The sequence below is a fragment of the Canis lupus genome, chromosome 2, assembly GCF_048164855.1.
Source record: "Canis lupus baileyi chromosome 2, mCanLup2.hap1, whole genome shotgun sequence".
Taxonomy (NCBI): Eukaryota; Metazoa; Chordata; class Mammalia; order Carnivora; family Canidae; genus Canis; species Canis lupus.
Genome location: NC_132839.1, coordinates 50,676,362 through 50,695,778, shown reverse-complemented (window position 1 = coordinate 50,695,778; position 19,417 = coordinate 50,676,362). Strand labels below are relative to the sequence as shown.

Sequence of the window (19,417 nt, the reverse complement as noted above, 5' to 3'; positions counted from 1 at the left end):
CCTTGCCCAGGGATGACTTTTTAGAGATGGGAGAGGGGAAAGCACTTCAGGACAGTATGTTTCACAGCACACCCTGTGGGGCTGTCCACCGAGGCAGACAGAGAAGGACACTGCTGATGGCCTGTCTGCCACCACCTTGCTTCTGTGTAAGTCACTGGCTATTGAAGTAGGTGCCTAGGGGCACCTGGTTGGCTCAGGTCATGAACCCGGGGTCCTGGGATTGAGTCCTGCATTGGGATCCCCACAGGAAGCCTGCTTCTCCCTCTGCCTATGTCTCTGCTTCCCTCTGTGTCTCTCATGAATAAATAAATAAAACCTTTTTTTTTTTTTTTTTTTTTTTTTAAAAGCAGGTACGTGGAGAGAGAACAAAGTAACAGGGAACATTTTTGAGAGTAGGGTCTAAGTACAATCTCAAGTCTGTGATTTAGCAGCTGAGTACCTTGGACTACATTTCTCTACCAATCAGAGCCTGCATTCCCTCAGGAGTTTAACAAGGATAAAACTACCCATTTCACAGAATTGTTGGGAATATGAAACAAGATCACATGTATAAAAAATTCAATTCAGTGCCGAGTGTACAGTAACCACTTTAAGTGTCTCTCTCTCTTGCTCCCCTTTTACTTTCATATGCAAACTCTTGGCTTTACAAATGCTAGAGAAAACATTTATTGCTAAACCTCTCCTGGTCACAAACAACTTTGGTAAAGTAGAAAAAACTAAGAGGAAGAGCCCACTGGATCTTGTCCCAGGCCATGAGACATTGTCGTGCGTGCACCAAGAGATGACACTGCATCCACCATTTCTGGTTGTTCTTAGCCACTCGGGTATGAAATGTGGGTAAAAGTTGATTTGGGGAGTATGCTTCAACTCTTAATGATTTTATCTGTCTAGTCATCCTGAAAAAACTGCCAAATCTAGCAGCAGCTATTCGTAAGAACAATCTCCTAAATGCTTTTGGCAGTTTGAGTAAGAGGCAAAATACAGGAAATCTGAATTCTCTTTAGCTAGGAAAATCACTCAGTTTAGTGACGAAATAACTACCATTCTGCAGAGATGGCAGCATCTAGGGACAAGCTGTCATGCACCTAGGAGGGAGCACACAACTATTTCTTAATGAAGACTTGGCAATTTCAAAACAACTTTTGGCTATGAAAAATTTCAAACACACATAAATTTTTAACAATCCTCATGTATCCATGACCCAGTTTCAGTGATTGTCAGTGATTTGATCTTAAAGCTGGAACTAAGAGATATTATCTAATCTGTTTATCTGAGACACAAGTAATAGATTCTGAGAGACATGCCCCTTCAGAATGGTATTCCCCTTGGGGGTGGGTGACGGTTCAGAAGTCTTTACAATGGAAACCTCAAAATCACAGTGGAAATTACCCAAATTCTATTATTAAAAAAAAAATATCATGGTTTCCCTCTTCCTAGATAACCTTAGAGAAGGACACAACTTCCCACGGTGCAGATTTTTTACTTTACAGAACCCACTGAATCAATTCGCTGAGTCACAATGACAGGAATCCTGAAGTTCAATACATTTTTCCAAGAACATCTGAAAGACAGCACAAGGAAAAGGAACAAGATGGGAAATAATAAGGGGAGGCCAAATGGGAACATGGGAGCTAATGGACAAAAATGAAAACAAAGTGTTTGAGGGAACATTAACAGAGGCTTTTAATATGTTCTAGCCCAGAATCCCAGGACATCAAAGCCTCTCCCATAACTTAAACATAGCATCCTCACAGGGTCTTGGAGAACCTCCTCACCCACTAGGCCCAACCGTCCTTATCACTTCTCCAGGGTCATCATGAAGCTTTCATAAAGGCATCTTCACAGCTGCTGTGTTGCTGCTCTTTCACCCCCTCAAGATTAAGATAACCACGTGTGGCACATGACAGACTACCACTTGCTGATTCTGCTGTGGAAAAGCCCACTGTTCTTCTCAGGAGACAAAACAGAACTCGCTGCAACTAGATACAAACGTAAGCAGAAGAAAGCAAACCACCCCTATCCCCCACCCCCTTAGAAAGCCTCAAATTGTATGAAAACACAAGGTGACTCATGCGCATGCGCTTGGCTTTTCATTGGGAAGACGACAGTCTGGGTTCCCCAGCAGAGATCTAGAAAGTTCCAATTAAGCAGGCTAGAGGAGGAGGAGTAACATCACCAAGCTCGGCAGTGAGCTCCAGGCCTAAACACATTAATCAGAAATGACTCTAAGGTTAGTTTACACACATGACGTATTACAGTCTGAGCTCTGGTCCCTTCCTGCCCACTGACAAGTATTCACCCTCATCTGATTTAATTCACACCAAAGGAACTCCCATTTCTTTAGGATTCAAAACCTGCATGTAACCAGCCACGACTCTACAGAAGATAAAGTGGCCCATGTCTTTTTCTAAGCCTCAGTAACCTGGAGCTCCCTTCTCCAAAAAGGAGGACATACTCTTCTCTATGATCATACAGAGCTGGAGAGATGTTCAGTATGGCTAGCAGGAGTCGTATAGTGAGGTGGACAGTACCTTGGGAAAGATGATGCTGTCTACCTCTTCACTGGGTGAGTGAAAGAGGTCAGAGTCACTTCCAGATTCTCTTTTGAGGACACCTTGTTTTGAGGCACACTCTCTGCTTAGTCCAACATCTAGGAAGTTCTCACATTCTGAAAAAGAAAATGACCAATACACAAAAAAAAATTTATTTTTTTTTTCATTCCAGCAATTAGCCTTTTAAGTCAACCAACTAACCCCCCCTCCCCCCCTTCCAGTATTAGGAAGCTATAAAGGATACAGTCAGATTAGTAACTCAATTCTGGTATTCCAATTCAGGGTGATTGTTACTAAAGAACAGCCACGAATTTGCCATGTACAAAAAAGATAAAATAGTAATTTAGAGCCATTATTCCATCTACATTTAGGTATTTAAGTGGTAATCTTTTCCTCTTGGGAGTTGGAAATATATATATACATATATATATATATATATATATACACACACATACACACATTTTGCTACTAAAATCAGAAGTCCTTTGTTAGGAAACTATGAGATAGGGAAACCTTACGTTCTTTCTGGAAACTTGTTACCTAGCCAAATATTGGATTAAAAAAGGAGGGGGAGGAAAATCTAATAAAAATATCAGTGTATTACACTTACGGGTTCTAGTGAGTAATAACAGAAATACAATTGTTTAACTTCTACCTTAAAGAGATTTGACATTGGGGGAATAATGGACTAAATAAAAATATATCATCTAGAATCTATCTTCAGTTCAGTAACTGGCACAGGGACTCTGGTAAATCAAACAGAGGAAGCCTGGACAGAAATGTTAGGCCATATATCAAGGAATTCTAACACTTAGTACACTGAAATTAGCAAGGTATTTAACCCATTCTCTCCTATTAATTCTGTAAACAAAAGGGACATATGACCTGGTAACAGCAGAATTAAAAATATCCGTATGTGGTAAAACCAAGAGCCCAAAGAAAGTCGTTTAGTAGGTAGATATCAATCTCCTTTGTGAAGTCTGGAGGGTGAAGCATTTCCATTCCAGTTAGCATTTTTATATGGAATTCAAACAGACATATATCAACTCTGCAGGGGATACTAAGTGACAAGGGACACAATGGACACAAGGGATATGGTCACCTAGCAGTTCATGAGAACTCTACCCAGAAGTTTTGGTTGAAAGCAGATTCAAGAGGAGCTGACAATACAGGGTAATATCAAAACAAAAAACATCGGTGGTTTTAGACACTATTAATAGACAGCATACTCAAGTCCAAAATGGGGACAGTCTTGCCATTATGTGACAGCTAGACCGCACCCACAGGATTATGTTTGTCCCTAGGTAACATTTAAATTAAAACACTGACAAACAGAAATGTATGCATGGTGATGAGGTCACAACAGTGGAAACACCTGAGATCCAAGTGGTTTGCACAGGAGCTTGTGCCGTTCCAGGAGCAGAACAAAAAGGCCACTGAGTGGAAGCCACAGAGCTTTGCTCTAACTAGGCTTCTGGGCAATGGGTTGGCAGTTTTATAAAGTAACCACTGTCACTTCACCAGAAGGGGTGGAAAAAGGCTGAACCTCTTTGTCAAGAGGTTTCAGAAAAGATGTATACAGAGAAGGGAAGTGGAGATTAGATAACCCGCAATGTCTCTCTAAACTGTCAGGGTCTATGTTCGGACAATAACTGTGCATGTGTGGGATGAGAGATAATGAGAAATAGTTTTTCCTATCTGAACTAGCTAATTATTGATCATTAATAAAGTATTTGCCCTGTATTAGCTGGGAATCTTAGAGGAAGAGTCAAAGAAGCATTGCATTGGTATATAGGTCATGCATGAATTGCCTGTCCATAAAATCATGTCTTCTGTCAGATAGGTATTTGACTAGGTACTGGGAGATTAGCCACATAAAATGAGATATTTAGTGTTTGTGTATGTGTGTGGCGTAGTTTACAACCTTGTAGAAAAGGACATATTAAGAGACAATTTCAAGACAGAACTACACAAAAGATGCCAACAGCAGCAAGGCAGGGACCAGAGATTAATCTGAAAACATTTCGATTGAAGAAAAAACAAATGACCTTAGTCCATTTCAATCTTGGTCAAACTATTTGAGTGTTCTGTTCAATGGGAATAGCCCTGCCTTTAAAAGCCTGGAAATCATGGGTATTCTGGACTACCCCCTGCCTCCCCCACCCCAATTTCGCAGAGTACGTACTAATCTAGGTGGAGTTTGTGGGTGTGACCTTTCTACTTCTCCCCCTTTCCCCACTTGGAAAAAATTAAAAACTCTGTTTCATGGTTGAGGGGAAAACAGGGTGCTGGCCAAGAAAATAAAGGGCTGTCACAGCAACTATGCTGAGCTGCTGGCTGTCCAGCTGGCAGTCCAACAAACCACGTCCAAATTCCAGACTGGAAAACAAACCAACTCAAGACATTCTAATGGAAAATTCACAGGGAAGATCCAGACACAGCCATGGTAGGAACAGCTCACCCAGAAAATAAATTCGAGCCAGCACTACAAGGGATCACAAGTCAAGCTGGGCTAAGACTCTGCTGTGTGATATAATCCTAAGTGTTGAGTGTGTGTGTGTGTGTGTGTGTGTGTGTGTGTGGAGAACAGTATGAAAATTGGGAACAAGGGGGGGAATGACCATGAGCCACTGTGAAACCCCACAAACGGAGGGGCCCTATAAGACTCATCCTCCCTAAAGCTCATCTCCCCCTGTGGCATGTCTTCTTACAGGCCCTCTTCCTAATGAACCAAGGGGCAGTAACACAGGAAGGTATAAGCAAGAACAATGAGCACTCACAGGGTTTGGAGTCAGAACTGTCTGGCCTAAATCTAGATCTGCCTACTTTTAGTAGAAAGATCCCAGGCAAGAAGTCATTTAACCCTTAAAAGTCTTCATTTCCACACCAGTGAAATGGGATGATTAGTATTTCCCTAAAATAGTTGGGAGTGACAGAAAGAATTTATACAAACAGTAACAGAACTCTGCCCTTCGCACACAGCAGGTGTGTGATAAACACACCTAATGAAGTTACGACTTCATTATTAGCCGACACTGTGATTTAACAACTATCTGGTAAGGACATTACCTTGACGTGGGCCAGCCCTGCTTTATGACTCCTGTATAAATCTGCCTATAAACTTTTGTGTCCTGAGACATTAGCTTCTTTAAAAGCTAGCAAAACATGTCATTTTAAAGATGCTCTCTAGTCATTTGGGTCTAAAATTACACATTTGCAAATGAATTATAGCAGGTAAAGGTAGGAAAGGTGACCAGCAGTGCCCAATGGGGTTTGCTAAGCCATGCTAATCATACTGTATTTGTATTTATTTGTAGTTAGAAAAGTTTGTATTTATCCAGAATGGAAGACTATCCATAGTTATTTTAAAACACATTATCTTACTTGGTTTTACACTATTCTCTCTTGAGCCATGTTTATATAACGCAAATGAAATCTCCAAGATCCAAAGGACTCAGAATTCACCAAAAAACTGACCTATGATAAAAAAAAAAACTCAGATCTGAAGCTCCAAAGCGTAATCCAGATCTTAGATGTTGCTACACAGAGAGTTTAAAAACCAACCAACAAACAAACAAACAACTCACTCTAAAAAGACCAAAGCAGTTCTGCTTGGGGTTTGGAGCATGGAAGGGAGGTGTCAACAAAATTGAAGAGGATGTCCTCAGGAAAATGCTCAGGGATTCAAAATTCATTTCTTTAAACGAGTAAATTAAACTTGAGCATGAGAAGAAACTTCCCACATTTAACCTTTACAACCTTTACGGTTTCACTGCTTGGGTGGTTGGGAGTAATTATACTTTCAGAAAATGCCCCAAACAGCTCCAGGAACCAAGATATGGTAAGTAGTATACTTTTAAGTAGAAGATTCTAGGGGGCAGGGTGGGGTGAGGGTCAGCTACATCTGTGAGGAGACTCAATCTTATAACGTGCTGAGCCCTAAACACAACTACAGCATAATATTCTCTATGAGAGAGAAAACTAGAGAAGAACACTTCGTATTTGTCTCCAACACTTCCTGGGGAGTAAAGTCTGAGAGCCAAAAATCAGCAGGAAACCTCCTGGAGATAAAGGATTTGGACAGTTGTCTTTAAGTTTAATATAAAGGCAGGACATCCACAGCTAAACTGTTTCTATAAAGATCAGTCACTGAAGACTCCGTCATTTTAAACCAGGTCAGTAAAACTTGTGAAAGTAAACAGAGGTATTGCTCAGTCAAGTCAACTCAAGGGCCCAGGGTACACATTACCACCAGGCACAGAGCCTGAGTGGTATGCACCATGTCATTCAGGCAATACCCCCTAGTGAGGAGAGTTAGTGATGCAAGACAATGGAGTGCACAGACATTAGGGAACTTTCTTTATATCACTGAAAATTAGTGGCTAAACCTGGGTAAAAAGTTAGGCATCTTTATTACCCATAAGTCATATGCTGTGTCATTAAGAAGCCATGTCTAAGCAGCTGACCCTCCCCTGTTGCTACTAATACCTCATGAATGCTTCAGGAAAGGCTCAATTGCTGATGATACTTCCAAAGTTTCTGGTTCTCAATCATGACTGTGTAGTGGAATCGCCAAAAGAGCTTTCAAAGATTCTGAGGCCCAGCTCACACCTCAGACCCAGTAAAATCAGTCTCTGGGAGCAGGACCCAGGCAGCAGCATATTTCTAAAGCTCCCCAGATAATTCCAATGTGCAGCCAAAATTGAGGGCCACAGGTTTACTTCTTATTAATAAATATTTATAGTTTTACCGGACTGGAAAAACCATGATCATACGCATGTGCACAGCATAAATGCCTTCACAGAAGTGGTAAGTCAGAAAGCCACAGGTGATGACTCATTACTAAGATGAAATTTAGGTAATTATATGACTCTACTCATTCTCAGTTGAGACAAAATGCCTACAAGCCCAAATCACATATACTCCTCTTCTGACTTACTGCATGGCCCGGGAAGGAAGGACACATCTCCGAACAACAGTCTGTAATTAGAAGGGGGCTACAGTGCAAAAATAGACACTTTAAATGCAGTTCTTCAAACAACTGGAAGCTGGAAGATCCCGGCTTACCTGGGCTTTGTGCAGGAGCCAAAAGAGACGTTGCATCAGGGCATGGCTTTATCGTACACCAGCTTTCTCGGTTTATCTGAAGGAAAAAAAGAAGAGATTGACCTTCAGACAGTGAAGTAATGTGTGATGATTTTATAGCTGCTGCAACTGCATCTATTAGCAACATTCCTACCTTTTTCTTTAATACGTTATTGTAAAGCAAGTAAAATTATGACAACAAAAAAATCCTTTTCACTATATAATCAAGGCACAATACATTCAATTAAGGCTCCAATAAAAGCAATAGAAAAAAATAAAGAGGAAGATCTGGTACAAGCCAAAGGTGAAATAAAAAAAAAAAAATGACATGCATCAAAGATAAAATACTATTTTATCTCTTTGAAATAAAAAAAAAAATACAAAAATAATTTCTATTTATCCCAGAGTTACTATCCGCTGGGAATCAGGTTAAGAATTCCATGGAATTAATTATGAATTTAATGCCCACAATAGCTATAGTAAGTCTGTTCTGTATTACCTTTATCCAAAGAATAACTATGCTCAGCAGGGTTGCTGAGGTAGTAAATGACAGGACTGGCAAATGGAAAACAAGTCTATGGGGATCTGAAGCACATTAAGAAGAGAACACTCCCTTAAAATAATTAAGAACAAATTCAGTCTTTACAGCTCTCAGTAAGCTTATTAACATCATAACCATCTGCTTTCATTAAATTTAAAATAATATAATTTTTCAATTTACCATGAGATTTCAACAGTCCTCTCCCCATAATTGATAAAATAGAGAATGAGTAAGGACACAGAAAACCTGAAAAATATTACCAACCACTTTGATCCAACCAACACATACGGAGCAATTCACCCAACAATAGCAGAATAAACCTTCTTTTTGAGTACACACGGACCATTCACCAAGACACACCATATTCTGTGGCATAAAAGAAGTCTCATATTTGAGGGTTAAAATCTTATTACATACACACTCTGACCACAACGATATCAAAATGAGAAACCAAAATAAGAAGTTACCTGGAAAAACCGCAAAGATTTAAAAAACAAAACAAAACAAAACAACACACAAAAACTTATTAAAAAATCCATGAATCAAAGAAGAAACCTTCAGGAATCATTGTAGTTAAGTTAAATATCAGAAAAATATCTCAAACTCAAAAAGTCAAACATCACATGTAAAAATTTGTGAGACAAGGCTAAAACAATGTTTAGAGCAAAATTTATAACATTAAATGCCTATATAAAAAAAGGTCTCAAACCAATAATCTAAGCTTCTACCTTAAGAAACTAGAAACGAGGACAGACGATCTCGAAGCAAATAGGATAAAGAAAACAAAGAATAGATATCAATGAAATAGAAAACAGAAAAATAAAATCAATGAACCCAAAAGCTGGTTCCCTGAAGAGATAGATCAATGAATGGTATCAGTAAAATTCTAGCTAGACTGACCAAGAACGAAAGTTAAAAATTCCCAGTATCAGGAATTAAGACAGATCCTACAGACACTGGAAGGATAACAAAGGGATACTGTGAACACTACTGTAACAGATTCAACAAGTTGGAATAAATGGAAACATTTCATGGAAAACACAAACTACCAAAATTTGCTCAAGAAGATAAAGAAAATCTGAATACCCTTATTCTATCAAAGACACTGAATTTAATTAAAAACTTTCCTATAAGGAAATCTCCAGACCCAAAAGGCTTTAGTGGTGAACGCCACCAATCATTTAAAGAAGAAATAATACCAATTCTACACAAATTCTTGCACAAAATAGAAGAGGATGGAACAACATACAGCTCATTTTTTATGAGTCCAGCATCACCTTGACACCAAAACTAGACAATTGTAAGAAAACTATAAATCAATAACCCTCAGGAACTGAGACGTGAAATCCTAAACAAAAACTAAGATATGGAATCCAGCCAGCAACACAGAAAAAAGATCAAGTTGTCATGACCAAGTTCATCCCAGGAATGTTGAACAAAATCAATTTATTAACAGACCAAAAACTCCACAAATTAATAATTATCAAGGAATATAGGAAACTGTCTGGCAAAATTCAATATCTATTCATGATAAAACTCCTAGAACATTGGAAACAGAAAGGAAATTCCTCAGCCTGAATAAAGGGTATCTATTTGAAACAAAAACACCTACAAGTTAACATCACATTTAATGGCCAGAGACTAAATGCTTTTGCTCTGAGATCAAGAACAAGGCAAGAATGTCCATTTTCCACACTTTTATTCAACACTGTATGAGTTTCTAGCCAATATAGTAAAGCAGAAAAAGAAATAAAACTGCATAGGTTTGGAAAGGAAGCAGTAAAACTTTATTCATAGACATGAGCATGACATCAGGGAAATACAATCAAAACCACAATGAGATACCACCTCACACCAGTGAGAATGGGGCAAATTAACATGGCAGGAAACAACAAATGTTGGAGAGGATGCGGAGAAAAGGGAACCCTCTTACACTGTTGGTGGGAATGTGAACTGGTGCAGCCACTCTGGAAAACTGTGTGGGCGGGGGGTGGGAGTGAATGGGTGACGGCACTGGGGGTTATTATGTATGTTAGTAAATTGAACACCAATAAAAAATAAATTAAAAAAAAAAAGACATGAGAATGAGTGCCTATGTAGAAAATCTTAAGAAATCTACAAAAATACTGCTAGAATAAGTCAGTTTAGCAAAGTTGCAAGATACATATACATAAAAAAAACAACACTAGTTCTGTGTATTAGCAGTGAATAATTTTTAAAAATAAAAGTAATGCCATTTAAAATAAAATAATAATAATTAATAATAATTAATTTAAAATAATTGAGAAAGCATGACAAGATTTGTACTCTAAAAACTAAAAAACATGATGAGGAAAATTAAAGCATGCTTAAATACACAGAAACATTATGTTTATACATCAGAAAATTCAGTCCTGTGAAGTTGTGAATTCTCCCCAATCACTAATTGATTCTAAGATTTACTATAAAAGGTACAATCAACAAGCCAGTGTGGTACTGGTATAAAGACAGACATACAGATCAGTGGAACAAGAGAGAATCCACAGACCTTCACAGACATGGCCTACTGATATCTTACAAAAAAAAGCCTAGTGGTATTCCACTGCTTCTCCCTCTCCTCTCCACTCATGCTCTCTCTCACTATCTCTGTCTTTCTCTCTGTCTCTGTCTTTTTCCAATAAGATAAACAAATCTTTAAAATGGCAGGGGTACCTGGGTGGTTCAGTCAGTTAAGCCTTTGGCTCAGATCATGATCTCAGGGTCCTGGGATCCAGCCCCACATGGGATTCCCTGCTCAGCAGGAAGCCTGCTTCTCCTTCTCCTCTCTCTCATGCTCTCTGACACTACCTCTGTTTCTCTCTCTCCAATAAAAAAAAATAAAATAAAATAAATAAATAAATAAAGGAAAGGAAAGGAAAGGGAAAAAAGAAAAGAAAAAAGAAAAAAGATGCTAAGTGGTATTCTCACAAGGAAAAGAACAGTCTTTTGAACAAATAATCCTGCAACACCTGGATGTCCACAGGCAAACAAAAAACAAGCCTCCCTCAAATCTTATATCGATTATAAAAATCAACTAAAAATATACCTAAATATTAAAGTTAAAACTACAAAACTTCTAGAAGAAAACATAGGGGAATATTTTTTGTATTCTTGGGTCAGGCAAAGATTTCTCTGCACACGTAAAAATTCTGATAAAACTATGTCAAAATTAAAGTCTTTTTCTCGTCAAAGGCACTATTAGGAAAATGAAAAGGCAAACCACAGACTGGGAGAAATTATTAAAATATATAAGTATTAAAATATAACAAAAAAACCCTCTTACAATGTCATAAGACAACACTTTTTAATTTTTTTTTTTTATTTATTTATGATAGTCACACACAGAGAGAGAGAGGGGCAGAGACACAGGCAGAGGGAGAAGCAGGCCCCATGCACCGGGAGCCCGACATGGGATTCGATCCCGGGTCTCCAGGATCGCGCCCTGGGCCAAAGGCAGGCGCCAAAGCGCTGTGCCACCCAGAGATCCCAAGACAACACTTTTTAAATGGGCAAAAAGCCTTGAGAAATATTTCATCAAACAATATATATGACTATCAAAGAACAGGCACCCAACATCATTAGTCATCAGAAAAGAGCAAACTGGAACCACAAAGAGGTAATGGTCCACATCTATTAGAATGGTTAAAATTAAAGACTGAAAATACCAAGTGTTGACAAAGATGTGGAGCAACTGAACACGGATACACTGCTGAAGAATATACAGCCACTTTAGTAAACAGGTTAGCAATTTCTTATAATGTCAAACAGACACTTACATACAACACAATCTTACTGATGGGTATTTACCTAAGAAAACCATATCTTCATATCTAAAGAATTTTACTGAAATTTTCACAGGCCTTAACTCATAAAAGCCCCAAACTAGAAACAATCCGATTTGCTGTCAATAGGTAAATGGATAAACAAAGAGTGGTACATTCATAAAATGCAACAGACTCACAGTAAGAAGGAATGAACTACTGATATATACACATGGATAAGCCTCAAGATCATGATGTTAAGATAAAAGAAAAAAAGCCAAACAAAAAACATTACCTAGTGCACAGTTCCATTTACACAGTATTCTGGAAAAGGCAAAAAGTAGTGTGAGGAGACATATTCGTGATTAGACTGGAGGAACAGAATGATTGCAAGGAGACAGGAGGGAACTTTGGGGATGATGGCAATATTCCTACCATGACTGCAGAAGTTATTACGCAGCTTAAACATTTGTCAAACTCATCAAATTGTGAACTTAAACTGGTTTTTTATTTTACTGTATATAAATTATATTCCGATAGACTTAAAAAATCACCTAAGTGTAATATGTATTTTTAGTTATTATAACTCCCTAGCACCCTAACATTATAATTCTTTAGTTTCATTAACATTGTAAGAAACTTTGCAAAAATTCTTTATCATAGAATATTTTTCATTGCCTTTTCAATTCCATGGCCAACGAGTAAATTGAACATTCTTGGCTTTCAATATATAAGGGACTGACTGACTATAGTTTTCATGTCATTTTAGGCATTTGCATGGTATAAAAAGTTAAAACAATCTGCAAGATACATAACATATAAATAATACTGTGAATATATTAACATTGAAAGAATGAAATTAAGTCTCTTTTTTTAAAAAGATTTGAGAGGAGCAAACATGAGCGGGAGGAGGGGCAAAGGGAGAGGGAGAATCTCAAGCAGCCTTCCCACTGAGCCTGGAGCCTGACGTAGCACTCAAACCTGAAATTGTGACTTAAGCCAAAGCCTTGGAAGTTTAACCGAATGAGCTACCCAGGTGTCCCTAAATCAAATCTCTAACTGAATACATTAATTTCTGAGTAATAGTGGTGTGAACATGTTAATGCTGGAAGAATATTCTTCAGGGTGTCTTCTATCTCTCCATATCTTGTGAGCAAAGGCACTGACTGTCCTGTTCTAAACTATCTTTTCAAAAAACGTCTGTGTATCAAACAGCCTTGGGAGATAGATTGTTTCTTTCTGAAGCAAAGGGTAGGTTTGTTTACTGTCCACATAATAAAGATAATGTCCCAGTCAAGGGCAAAGATCAGGCAGGCTCACTGCCCATTATAAAAACTGAGGTTTCCTAAGGGTGGGGTTTCTCAGTAGTGACACGGCACCCACCTGGGCTCCTCTGTGCTGCCTTTGGGGAACTTGGGAACAGAAGGAATCAACAAGGAAGCGATCCTCTTGGTGCTTTTCATGCAATGAGTAATCAATTCATCTGTCTCTGGATCCAGGAGCCCTGTGACTTCAGCCTAGCACCCACGAAACTGTCAGGCTAACTTGGGAGCCCACAAGTTGGGTAAAATCTCAGACCTATCACGATTTTGAGAATAAGTATATTGAATAGTATTAAAACATTTCAACACAGTGGCAGGCAAAAGTCTCTTGAAAGGATTGCATCTATGTAGTGAAAAACCTTAATCTGATTCAGTTTTTCACTGAATGATTATGCTTGAGTGAACATAAAAGAATATCTATTTTAACTTTTCTGTTTTCCCAAACTTTTCTTTACAAATTACTTCTTGGTTTTTAAAATTTATTTTTGCAAATCTTCTATTTTGTAGTATTTTTAGGTTGACAGGGAAGTTACAAAGACCACATAGAATTCTGATAGAGCCCTCCCTCACCAGTGACTCCAATGTGAATTATCTTACATAACCCTGGTACATGTGTCAATAGGAAGAAATTGACATTAGTACATTACTACTCACTAAATTCTAGACTTGATTTGGATTTCATTTCTCTTTCCGCTAAAGTTCTTTTCTGTTACAGGATGAAAACCAGGATACCACAGTGTACTGAGTGTGTGCGTGTAATTTGGCATTTTAACATCTTTAGTGAAGAGTAACTCATACATTCTAAACTCACCCACCTAAATGTATGATTCAATGGTTTAGGATATATGCAGAGCGTGTAACCATTACCAATGTCTAAGTTGAGAACATTTCATCATGCCAAGAAGATACTGTATCCCCTAGAATCCACACCCTACCCTGACTTCCATTTTCCACTTCTGGGCAATCATGAATCCATTCTCTGTCTCTGTGGATTTGGCTACTCCAGACACTTCATATACATTATGTGATCTTTGGTGACTGGCTTCTTTCACTTAGCAAAGTGATTTCAAGGTTTTCCAAGGTCAGAGCATATATTAGTATTTCATTCCATTTACTACCAAATAATCTTTCACTGTGTAGGGATATCCACACTTTACTCTTCAATTGATGGACATTTGGGCTGTTTTCACTTTTGAGCGGCTTGGAATAATGCGGCTATGAAAATCCATACACCAGTTTTTATTTGGGTGTGTTTTCATTTTTCCTGGGTTTATATCTAGGAGTGAAACTGCTGAGTCATGTGATACCTTCATGTTGAACATTCTGAGGAATTGCCAGACTTTTCCAAAGTGGCTGCACCATTTGACATCTCCATCAGTAATATATGGGTGTTTTATCTTTCCCCATCTGTGCCAAGACTAGTTATTGTTCTTGTTTGTAGCCATGCTAGGAGGTGTGAAGTGGTATCTCATGAGAGTATATTATTTTTTAAAAGGAAAATATGTTTTATAATCTGTTGGTTACTTTCTAGGAAGACAACATTAATCTGTAATGCTCATCACCCTCAGGTTTGTCGCCTTATTTAAAAAAGTATTAAATAACTTCTGTATATCAAATCATTATATGAAGCCTTAAAAGCAGAAGTAGTAAAGTGTCCTGAAAGGATTCACAGTTTATGTGAGACAGATGTGAAAGTGCCTTGCACACAGCAGGAATTAAAATGTCTGCTGCCTGGGACAACATGTGCCATAATTAATAGAAAGGAGAAAGAGTGGAACACCCATAAGGAGTAACCGTGCTTTAAATGCTGCATGCATTTCTGGCCAGGTCACAGAGACACGGGGCCAGAGTTAACGACTCTCTTCTTCCGTTCCATGCAAGGCATTGCACAATATATCGAGTGGGAAAGTCAGAGACTGCCACACCCTTGTAGAAGCAGAAGAATTCAGAGAGCTTAGTTTCATAGAAGTTAAGGAAGCAGAGGGCTGAAATGAGAAGGTAGGTCCACAATGCAAACCACCGCAGAGAGATGAAATAGATTTTTTAAAAAGTTAGAAGTTACTGGACAGGGCAACTGTGCATTTTCTCATGACTTTAAAAAGAGCAGGCTTTTTAACAGGACAGGTAAGATCAGAATTAAAACTGTAAAACAGCTCTTGATATCTCTAGATTCACAGTACTTTACAGTTTGGGTAATACTAGCAGCTAGACTGGACCTCTCTCCTGCCCCAGGAGGAGGCGTGATGCCATTTCAGAGAGGAGGCCATACACATTGTGAGGATAGATTTGGGGATAGTATCCTTGCATGTGAACTGTATCGTATTGGTAACTGTGTCTGCTCCAAAGCCTGAGCTTCTTGAGAACAGAAGCACATCTTTATTCCATGGGTCTCCTGACGAAGTAGTAAGCGTGGGGTTCATCGTGGATGCTTAATGAATAATCTTTGACTTCCTTATCCTCAGTGATTTTACAGAGAATGAAAAGTTAGGAGAGCCTTTAGAATGATCACTCTGCCTTCCTTTACCAGGTTCATAAACAAAGCAGCAGTCAGTGGAGGCGAAGTAATCCTCGAACAAATCAGCACAGTATGCTGAAGCAGTAGGGCTTTGACTTCGCTTCCAATCAATCTAGCTTCTTTCCCCATCCCCACAAGGGCCTCTCCTTACTTTTTTGTCTTGGAATTCAACAACTGCTTAAACAAGTTTTAATAACAATACTAAACTAAAAAAATCTGGCAAAGCGCATTTCGGATCTCTGGAGAAGACTAGCTGGAAAATAGAATCACTGTTTATTTTAGACCAAAATATTTAGAAAATAAATTATCAAAATGAAACTAATATATGGAACCGTGGGCACGAATTTCTGAATATCAGAATGCCATAACTGAGAGAAATGTTCTGTTTGTTTCAGATTCCTTTGTCTAGACGGCCGTTTCAGTGGCTGACAGGTAACTAACAGTGATGTGCTGAGGAGGCTCATGGCTTCTGCGGACACTAGACACTTCAGCACATCTGGGCTCGAGGCAGTTTCAGCCAGTTCCCTCTTTTGAATTAAGACTAGTTTACAAACATTTAAAAGTAAAATCTATAGGGGCACCTGGGTGGCTCAGTGGTTGAGCGTCTGCCTTTGGCTCAGGTCGTGATCCCGGGGTCCTGGGATCAAGCCCCATATCAGGCTCCCTGCTGGGAGCCTGCTTCTCCTTCTGCCTGTGTCTCTGCCTCTTTTCTGTGTCTCTCATCAATAATTAAGTAATATTTTTTTAATTAAAAAAAGTATAATCTATATTGAAAAATGATAACGTTTTGAGTACATCAAGACTTTCTCACCACGGAAGGATGGGGAAATCTAGCATAAGAAGGCCTCCTAAAGCTCTCTTGCAGTCAGCAGCACACAGATCCATTCATACAGCTTGCTGGTAGGTGTTCTGGGGGCACCTACCTTAGGCAAGAAGCAGTATTAAGGTGCAGCAACAAAGAGCAGAGTAAGATGGGGTACTGACTACAGTTTACATGGTAGGTCTCACAGTTCAAATGTGTTAGGCACTTTTAACTGGAAATACCATGGGTTACATTTGCCTCCATACCCAAGGATGACAGAGGTATATAACCCTATGAAATGACTCTAACTGTGGACCACAGGTCAGGAAACACTGATTAGTCACTGAAATACAATAGTATACAAATACCAGAAACCCAGAGTGATAAGGAAGCTCCTAGAACTTAAACAAAGATAATTTCTGGTTCAGATAGTTGAGAAAAGCTTATTAGCAAAGGTGGTGGTATATGTGGTGGGCCTTTCATTGGGGCAGTATGCTCCAGAGAGAGGGGAGAAGAGACAAGGAATTCCAGCCATGTGAAACAAAGGATGAGCCATCAGTTTGGACACTTCAGAGTTGGAGTTCATAAACTTTAGTGGTGCGGACTCCTTCCAAGAATCTGAGGGAAGCCATGTTTCTTACCAGAAACATGCATGTGTGTTTCTAGTCAGTGGTTCTGGAGCATATCCTGAGAACCCAGATTAGAGACCTTTTCCTTAGATGTTTCTGAGGAGCACAAAAAAACCCCAAAGGTGCCCAGGAAGAACAAGGGGTACGGCTACAGTGAATCTAGGGTTTACTCCCAAACAAGGGTGGACACTTCCTCCAATTACATAAGCAAGGGAGTGAGAGACATATTATGGCAGGAACATAACTCTAGAAGAAGTGTATCAATAAAATGGGGTAGTTGGGAGGAAGGAAGCATGGGACATCATGACACAGAGTCCAGAGGAGGAGCCTGAAACTGGACTAGGCTAGCAGCAGCATGTGGCTAGACCAGAATGGCATCCTCTGGAGACAGAAGCAGCAGCAAATCAGTAAGCTAGCACAAAGGGCGGAATCCACAGAAATAAGAAAAAGAAGTCAAAATTCACCATTTAATAAACAGGAAACCCAATGGAGAAGAATATAATGATGCACTCAATTTGACTATGCTGAGTCTGAGGTATTCAGATATCTTTCAAATAGTGAAACATGAAGCAGCCTGGAAAGCTTCTATTTCTAGCCTCTTACAGACATAACCAGCACAAAAGTGAATATTAGGGAAATGTACGTAAGTCAAAATCACAGTGAGATGCTGCATCATGCCTATTAGGGTGGCTACAATCAACTCCCCACCTCCAAAAAAACATCGAGGAAATGACATGTGTTCGCGAGAGCACAGAGAAATTGGAACCTCATGCTCCACTGGTGGGAATGTCAAATGCAGCAGTCACTGTGGAACTGTATGCTGGTTCTTCCAAAACCGACAGGGAGAAGTGCCATACGATCCAGCAATCCCACTTCTCGGTACATGCTGAGAAGAACCAAAAGCTGGGACACACACCGATATTTGTACCAACTTCAACAGTAGCACTGCTCACATACAAAAAGGGGGGGGGAAACACCTCAAATGTCCATCAAGAGATGAACGGATAAATAAAATGTGGTATGTACATAGAATGGAATACAATTCAGCCTTTAACAGGAAGGGAACTCTGACACATGCCATGACATGGATGACCCTGCAGACATGACGCTAAGTGAAATAAGCCAGTCAGCAGAGTACAAATATTCTATGATTCCATGTATGTGAGCCAACTGGAGGAGTCAAACTCACAGACACAAAAAATAGAACAGTGGTTTCCAGGGACTAGGAGGAGGAAGAGAGAAAGTAGTATTGTTTAATGGGTAGAGTGTCTCAGTTTGCAAAGATGAAAAAGTTCTGGAGATGGATGGCAGTGACAGTTGCACAACAATGTGAATATACTAAAATGCCACTTGAACTGTATACCTAAATGTGGTAAATTTTGTGTTATGTATGTATTCCCACAAAAAAAAAAAAAAAGAAAAAAGAAAAAAAAAGAGTGTGGCAATTAGAGATAAGCAAGCTTGTTTCGACAAAAGTGGTCAAGTGGCCCACATACTCAGAGGCAGAGCTGGAATTCTGGGCCAGATGCTACCAATCATGGTCAATGCCATTAACCAGAGGGCAGACTCCATGTGCACCGAGTGTGGAAAAAATGTCAAAACATGTATCAGCATTTTCCACCACATCCTGCATACACTGACAGCACCACCAAGCATACTGTCTTTTTGTGTGAACATATTGTTCTTACTATATAAGTAAACAGCTTAAGAGATATAAACTGGATTACAAAACATCTCCCCCATCCTTCTGCTGTTTCAGAATCTGATGTCACAGATAAATCTGCCCTAACTCTCCATCTATTCTTCAACAACCGTTTCTTTCTTACACCGAGACAATTTAAAGACCACACTATGTGGCTATCTTTGAAACATTTTCAGAGTGCTTCCTACAGGCCAGATACAAGGCCAAGCCCCTAGTATAAACATAGTAACACACCTTTTTGCCCACCCGTTAGTCTCTTTTCTAAAAGGTGACCTCTAAGACAGATTTTTCCATAAACAGATGATAAGCTGGTTCTCTGTACTAGCAACACGCTTTTTAAGCAGCTCTGAGATTGGGCCTGGCAAGATTCTGATTGTTAGCAGAATCAGAAAACGGAAAGGGAAGAAACAAGTGTTGAGATGCTAATAATTTGAGTTTAAGAGAAGAACGAAGATGATTATGAGCCCCTCTCCAGATTTTGCCCTATGGA

At 39.2% G+C, this 19,417-nt stretch overlaps 1 protein-coding gene across 19 annotated transcripts in view; it reads right to left on the bottom strand.

The window, feature by feature from the left end:
* Nucleotides 1–19,417, bottom strand: part of AKAP13 (A-kinase anchoring protein 13) — a 320,680-nt gene that overhangs the window by 86,073 nt on the left and 215,190 nt on the right. For all 19 annotated transcript variants that reach the window (XR_012017659.1, XM_072798849.1, XM_072798869.1 and 16 more), the window contains 2 exons: nucleotides 7,620–7,695; nucleotides 2,532–2,668 (listed from right to left, as the gene is read on the bottom strand). Coding sequence is in view for 18 of the 19 variants with exons in the window: in XM_072798849.1 (XP_072654950.1) it covers nucleotides 2,532–2,668; nucleotides 7,620–7,695 (213 nt within the window). In the remaining variant the exon portion in view is untranslated. The remainder of the gene's footprint in view (nucleotides 1–2,531; nucleotides 2,669–7,619; nucleotides 7,696–19,417) is intronic.